The sequence below is a fragment of the Lepidochelys kempii genome, chromosome 3 (genome assembly GCF_965140285.1).
Source record: "Lepidochelys kempii isolate rLepKem1 chromosome 3, rLepKem1.hap1, whole genome shotgun sequence".
Lineage (NCBI taxonomy): Eukaryota > Metazoa > Chordata > Testudines > Cheloniidae > Lepidochelys > Lepidochelys kempii.
Window position 1 is genome coordinate 176,494,025 of NC_136382.1, and position 7,916 is coordinate 176,501,940.

Here is a 7,916-nt window from a genome sequence, read left to right on the forward strand (position 1 = left end):
CCCATAAGCTTTTGTCTCAAACCTTGTTTCCACAGGTCAGTTTGGGCCATAATTTACTACAGTAGTTATGGTGGCCATTGGGGGGCAGGTGGTGTTCTACCCTCCCCCCCTTCGTTCCCTCATAGCTTGTTAACTCTTCTTGAATCTGAGGGGCAGAAGGTTGCATTCTTGTTTCTTTAACCTCTCACAAATCAAAGTCATTTTCTGATCCCTTTTGATTAGGGCAGCTTTCAGATCCATAACCTTTTAAAGGGTCAGTACTCAAGGCATTGAGCATACCCTGGGCTCTTTTTAGCTTAGCAACTCAATTTTGTTCTTATATGTGGTATGATCTCCAACGTTGTGTTTACTATTCTGAACCACTTTGACCAGCTCTCATATAGCAGCTTGGGATTCCTCCATTTTAGTAGCTAAAACAAAATTCTTCTTGTCCTTTTTCGCCAAGCATGCATTAAGCTCTTTAACCTGCTGCTCTAGCTGGTTGATTTGTAAACAGTGGTTTAATCCTTGAGCTGACAAAGTATTGCTTTGTAATGTTAATTTATCAATGTCAGCTTCCTTTTCAGCTGTGTTCTTTCAACTGGGAGATTACCTTGCTTTTAGATTTTATGTGTTCGTGCCATTCTCTAGACACCATGACTAGCCCATATATGAGAGCTAGTTTCTTTGTTTTCTTATTGGGGATAGGCTTAACCATTACAAAATTCTCCCAAGTTCAAAACAATTTTTCAAATGCATCCTCCCATTAAAAAAAAAAATTCAGCCCATGGATTTTTCCATTTACAAAAAGAATTTACACAATGTTCCAATTAATTCCTCACTCCATCCGCTGGGACTGAAGCTTTAGACACATTTCACAAATCAAGTAGTGTGTCTGGCTCACACAGCAACACTACTTCCCCCAGCACTTTACTGGTGACTACCAAGAGTCGGGACAAGCAATGCTCAGCAACAATGCTGGCCTGCCCCAGAGTTATTAAACTCCCTTTATCTCAAACAGCACTCCCACCGGACTCTCTCAAGGCCAGAGTCTGCTGTACTCATTGGGCCTATGTCATGCTCAGTGGGCCTAATGGCTGGCCTGCTATCAGTCCTCAGTTAGCACACCACAAAGAGCTCCCACAGAGCATTCACTGGTGCCTGACTTCAGCAGCTGGGTCTCAAAATAAGAAAAGCTCCTGGCCAAATACCAATGCTGCCCTCCCTCAAGACTTGTGGCTGTCCCATAAACCTTAGATGAGCAGATTATAAAAACTTAAAGCAACTGCGACCATCAGGGGTCCTGCTGTGATCACCAGAACTGTTACCAGAAGAGACTGGTGGAATTGATTTAAGGACCCCACTGCCCTAAAAGGATTGATCCCTCTGTAGGGTCTATCACCTATTAGTCACAGGTCAAATGAAACTTAGTCATTTTAAACGCTGAAAACATGCAGGAGGGTTTATTAAGAGGGTACATAACAAAATATAGAGAAAAGTACAATAAAGCATAAAACAGCTCGGTGGTTTTACAAGTACAGCTGGCTTGAAGCCCAGACCCAACCCCTAACCAATATGGACACAACACAAATAAAATGTCAACGTTACTCAGTCTCTAGGAGTGACAGGAACTCAGGTGTAGATGGCTCACAATGCTCTCGTCTGCCTTGCTTCTCAGGTAACTCAGGTCAAGACCTTGAGGACAGCTACTGGAATCAGGAACTCGAGATGGAACAGGATATCTTCCTCGATGACAGACAACCTCAAAACACCTGTGCTTACCTGGATGTTCCTTTTTCTCCGTTGCACAACCGAGCAGACATGAGTTGAACTGAACATGGGCTGCCTCCTGAGCAGACAGCCCTTGACAGAGTGTGTAGTCCCCTTATATAGACTCTGTCACAAAGCAGAATAACTGGGAGTCAGATGACCCCTTCCTGACTTTACTGTTGTTAGGTAGATTAGGCTTAAACTTTAACCAATCAGAAAAATAGGCACCTAAAAAGGGTGCCAACCTTGGTAACAAGAAGGTGGACAAAGATGGAGGGTGAAAGATAAACCACCACCACCAAAATGTCTAAAAGCCCCAACACTTGTTCCTTATTTTGTTTTCATTTCTCCAAATTTATGATGGTGTAACTCCATTGACTTCAATTATCCTAGCAGGAATTGAGTGGCATCAATGGTAGAGTAAAGGCAGGTGTTACTGACAGCAGAATTTGGCTTCTCGCTGAGCGAGCACAGGTTTGATTACTAGAGCTACCTCTCAACACAGGAGCAATATTGCTCCATCCAATCCCACATCTTGGTCTACCCCACTGAAACTTCTGTGTGGGGATCTCCAGCTGTTAACATCAACTGAATAAGGCCCAAACTGAGCTTTTGATCTTTCTCTGTTCCCACACCTCTGTTCTTCCCCCTCATCACCATGTATACCACCACCATCCTCCCAGTCACTCAGGCCTGTAATGTCAGCATCATCTTTGACCTGGCCCCTTTCTAGACCCATACCCATTTGTAGTGTTTAAGTCTTGTCACAACTTCTTACAGAACGATCCAGAGATCCAGCATTTTCTGTCTGTCCAGACTACCAAAGTTTCTGTTCCAAGCCCTTATGTTGTATCTTGAGTACTGTCATCTTCCTCTCTCTAGCTTACCTTGTCCTCCCCTTAAGTCCATTCAAAACATTTCTGCCAGCATTATCTTCCTAGCTCCTTGTCTGCTCATGGCCCCCCCACCTCCACTTTGCATCCCTCCATTGGCTTCCCTCCACAAGCTTCTTTTCTGTGCCTTTATGGCCCTTCACCATTTAGCACTAATCTATCTTATCACACTGATGACACCTGCCTTCACTCTACCACTCAATTCCTGCTAGTCTGCTTTTCCTACAAGCCCTTCTCAGCACTACCTCTCCTCAACACCACTCCTTAATTGGAGGGAAACACTCCATCAAAATCCATAGTGTCACCATACTATCCTACTTCAAATCCCTGCTTAAAACTTTTTACTCCCATGAACCCTACAAATCACTGCCAGCTGATCATGGCTAGGCACGTGGTGAGCCAGACTGCTGCCTACTATGCATGCTGCCACTATGTGAAGGAACACAGTCTCATTCACTGAAGCAGCAGGAAGGTGGCTACAGAAGGAAAAGAACTGATCTAGTGGTTAAGGTTCTAGACTTGAATCAGGAGAACTGGATTTATCCCTGGCTCTGCTGCAGATTTCCCATGTGCTGTTGGACACCTAGCAACAGAGCATTTATGATGTTGTAGCAACAGCTGGATTATGAGACAGCATAGTGTGGAACCTGTGACATCAGCATGACAGTTTGCTGAAATCTGGCTTTGAACTTTGTGCTTCTATCTGGATCGAACTGGGGCAGCTGGTGTTGAGTTTTCTGCATGGGACAGTGAAAGACTTGTAAAACTGTGGCTACTGCCTGTGAATCCAGTGTTCTCCAGCCTCATTTCTGCCTCCCCTAGCTTTGTACCCAAGACCTCTATGGTAAGAGTAATAGTTTTCTTTGTTTTTTTATTTTCTTCACCTTCTGTCATAGACTTTAAAATGTAAGCCAGGGGAAGAGTTCCACATTTTGTCTACATCCATTTTATTCAAAGCTCTTGCATGTGCTTCTTGTATACATTACATAAATAAATATTGTGGCTTTCCATAAGCCTGGAGGGCAGACCTGTCAGTGGCATGATCTCTACATAACTAACTCCTGGGTCTGCTGAAAGGCAGCCAACCCATTCTACTACTGTTATTTAGCCTATTACTAATGCCAAGACAGGGAGGCCTCTCACCTTCATTGGCTCATTTTGGCATCTCATTTATGAACTGACAGAAATTAATTCAGAGTAGTAAAATATTTTTCTCCTGGCCAGATACATCCAAGACGGTAGCACAGTCTCATGACTCCATGGTTCTAAGGGGAAGCTAATTTCATATCTGGTTGAACACCATCCACTAGACTCGAATCAGAGATAGATTTGTCCCCTATGTTTTTCTTCACTGACTTTTCAACTGACCCAGAGTTGAAGTGTTCTTTATGCTTATGTCAAAGGCCATGGGTTTTAGTCCAGGGCTTTGATCTGGTTATGGGGACTGGGTTAGGTCTCATCTACTCCTATTTGGGGTGGGGAGAGGGGAAGTTTACTCTAATGACTGCATCCAAAGCTGGGAGGAAAGAGGGGCAAAAAGTGGAAGACAGTATATAGAACTATGAAAAGTCAGGGGGACAAAAAGTTTTGGGGGGAGCAACTGCCTCTCTCACCCCATAGCAAATGATACCACTGCTTTTCACCACAATATAAGTGGAGCCTCTGACTTTCTAGTAGTTCAGACAGGGCTTTGAATATTCAAGTGTAGTAGCTTTCCAGATATAGTTGGGCTGCCAGCCTGCATTTGGCCCAGCTGAGCTAGTCGAAAAACATTTCTTTTACCAGAAGATTTTTTAAAAATAGTTTGTATCAGTTAAATAGGAGTGGGTGATTTTCCCTGATCTATGGACTAGGACACCCCTGAAAATACCCCAGATGTCCCTGACGATGTGACAGAACCACCAGGAATTAGGGACCAGGACCTGGAGACTAATTCACAGGCAGAACTGGATTCTCTGCAACCAGAACATGTTACCAATGATGGTGAGATCAACAGCTGGGTGGAGATGGAGCAGCCAAACTTCACGCTGGACCGAGTGGCTGAGACTGAGCTGGAGAAGATGCGGCTGGATATGGAGCTGACTATGCTGAAGTGTCAATATGAGGAGAAGGAAAAGCAGCGGCAGCACAAAGAGAAGATGGAGCAGATGCGCCTGCAGGCATCATCTGGACATGTAAGTACAGGTGAAAGCGTAAACAGGGGGAGGCATGACCCAGATGTGTGCTCTCCACGTGGTCCCAGTTTAAAATATTTCCAAATCTCCACAAAGATTCATTTCTTTGAGAAGACTTCCATTCAGTCAGAATCAAACCCAAGAATGAACTCATAGCAGGATCTTACACATTAACTCCAGAGACTTTAAAAAAAAAAATACATTGGAGAAGTTATTTTGCCATTACTTGTAACTGGTTTGCCTACTAAATAGAGAGGGGTAAGAGTGGTTTCCCTGTCAGCCATATAAATGCATTGCTGCCTCAGTTTCCCTCACTGGTTGAATAGTTTAGCCCTCCAATTTCTCCCCTTCAACAGGGATGAAATATCAAAAAACAAACACAGAAGGGAAGTCCAGCAGACTCCTCCTCTAAGATCTGGCTTTCTCCTGAAGGACCAGGCACTTTTCCTCCCCTCACCCTCTGCCAAAAGCTCAGACCCTGGGATTTGGACTCGGACTCTACTTGAAGGGGCCAGCATACTCTATGGCAAGGGGATACAACTTCTACAGTGGAGCCAGTCAAAGAGGTCTTGTGACCTAAATTCCCTGTAAGGTGCAGGGCCACGCCTATTTAGTGCTGCACAGGCGCTCAGGGAACCCACCGGGGGACCTGCCATGGCCAGGGACCAGCCAGGGGACGGGCACCCCTCCCCCAGCCCCAACCTAGCCAAGCCCTGGACCTGCCGCAGCCCAGATCTCCTGGGGCCTGGGAAGGGGTGCCTTTCCTGCAGCCGAAGCCCAGGTGCTGCTGTGGAGGGAAGGAAGAGGCGCCTCTCCCCACCCCAGCCCAGCAGCTGCTGTGTGTGGGGGGGGAGGGGAGGAAAGAGAAGAGGCAGCTCCCCCACCCATAACCCCAGAGTACCCTCCTGCACCTTAAACCCCTCATCCTGGCCCCACCCAGAGCCCATACCCCACCACCCCAACCCTGCAGCTCTGAGCCCATCTCTGGCCCCAACCCAGAGCCTGCACCCCCTCCCGGAGCCCTTGCACCCCAACCCTCTGCCCCAACCCTGGGCCCCCTCCCACACTCCAAACCCCTCATCCCCACTCCCACCACATGAATGTGGGTGTGTGACACATCACCTCCACACTGGTACCCATTATAAAGTTTATTCCACACATGGGTTGGAAAAATTAGAGGGAACACTGCCTGTGACTAGAACATATTTTGAGGGTGTTCTAAAGAATTAGAGGGGTGGTTAACCCCAGGTGTAGCAAAGCAAACTGGCCTGATGGTTGATCTGAACAGCAGGTGCTATGCCCATCAAAAAATAATGGGAAACACAGTAGGATCTAAAAAGAACAGGCTAGATAACAGTTCATTTGTAGGGAAACCCAGGTAGCTCTGAACTTAAGACTCACTGCATCCAAACTAACGGCAACAAATGGGGAAATGTGGTGCCTAAAACTGCCAAACCAATAGGAAAAATGGAGCAAGTGTTGCTATTACAGCCCTGATGGACAACCATTCAGTAGGTAAACTGCTCCTCTTCCTTTCAGTAGCGCACATTGAGCAAGTACTGGTGAATGGAAAGGTATAGCTTAAGGTTTAAGTGGAAGATAACTTTGTGCCGTACAAGATTCACCAGTTGAATTCACTTCCACATGAAGGCATCAGGGTAAGAGTGTGGTAGAGGAGTAACCTGTACCTGTGTTATTGGGAATTACTTTGATATCATTTACCCGACTAGCATGTGCAGTCTCTCAGTCAGTTCAGGAATCTCTCAGTGGCAAGGACTGAATGGAAAAAGCTTGGTCTAATTCAGCCCTCAAGTAAATAAAAAACTCCTGAGATGCAGCTGCTTACATCAAGGCTGAATTTGGCCATATGTCCTCCATATAAAAAAAACAGAGAGAAGTAACTGTTGGAATTCCTGTGTTAGCACATGAAGCAGCTGCCACATGTTTAATGGACTTTAATTCTAACTTGACTGAAGAAAAAATGATTAAGTACAGAGGTACCTGGAACTTGGAGCGTTGTGCTTACCAGAAGTTGTAGAAGGCTGTTCTGGGAGACTAGGCTCACATACCAAAAGTGTCCCCCTGCAGGAGAAGGAAGAAAATGGGAAACACTTCATGCTTGAGTGAGTCTGTGCACAAATTGCTAGCAGTTATTTTCTTTTAACTGGTTATCCAGCCATTAAAAGAAAAATCCACAGGATAACAGAATTTTTTTTTCACCCTGCTGTTGATAAAGAATCAGAGCATTACAGAACTTGTCTGAGATGCCCAAAGCAGAGAGATAGCAGGAGACAAGTACAACTATGGAGCCCAGCCCTACACTAAAACAACCTTTATAGAGTCATAGCTAAGTATTTTGGGAGTCATGAGTATGACAGTTAGCACAAGCCAAGCAGTTCCACAGCTCATCAATCTAATTCATCTGGCTGTTCAAACAGAATCGCGCTGATCTCAATCTGAAAGTTTGTCCATGGATCACATTAGTGACAGTTTATGGTCACAAAGGCAAGGGATGTGCTGAGCAGTAGTCTTTTCACAGGACATGTATAGAACATGGCCCTGCAATATCACACATTTTTGCCCCTTTGTCCACAGCCTGCTGAAGGATGCCTGGACCTCCTCATGCCCCAGAACCAATTTGCTTTGTTCCTGTATTGCTTCATCTTCATACACGTTATCTACACAGCAAGGGACCTGTTGCTCTTCTTTGTTAAGAAGCATCACCTATTCATCATTGTGGTTACCTTGTTATATTTAATTAAAAAGCTCTGGGATTATTTGTGTTGCTCTCAGTTCTTCCTCTGAAAGGTCTACATGGTTGAAGCCTGATTGATATATACAGTGTTCTGATAGTAAGGTGATAGGCATCATATATAAGGATAAGAGAAGTATTACATGGAGCCAGATTTTTCAAAAGTAGACACTGATTTTTGAATTACTTCAGTGTTTGTCTTGACTTCCCCATGCCTGAAAAGTCACTGCTGTTAATGATATCATTGATTGACAATTGTGCAGAATTGTCCCTCTAATCCAGCATAGTTAGAAATTAGACACGCTAATGATTTATTAGGTCATTAGATTGCCCTTGTCGGAGCTAACT

The 7,916-nt window shown here is 44.9% G+C and overlaps 1 protein-coding gene across 1 annotated transcript in view; it reads left to right on the forward strand.

The window, feature by feature from the left end:
• Positions 1–7,710, forward strand: part of LOC140909563 (transmembrane protein 247) — a 28,189-nt gene extending 20,479 nt beyond the window's left edge. Inside the window, exons 3-5 of the mRNA XM_073339132.2 lie at positions 1,658–3,486; positions 4,496–4,816; positions 7,412–7,710. Of these exons, the coding sequence (XP_073195233.1) occupies positions 3,484–3,486; positions 4,496–4,816; positions 7,412–7,621 (534 nt within the window). The 5' untranslated portion in view covers positions 1,658–3,483 and the 3' untranslated portion in view covers positions 7,622–7,710. The remainder of the gene's footprint in view (positions 1–1,657; positions 3,487–4,495; positions 4,817–7,411) is intronic.
• The last annotated feature ends 206 nt before the right edge of the window (positions 7,711–7,916 follow it).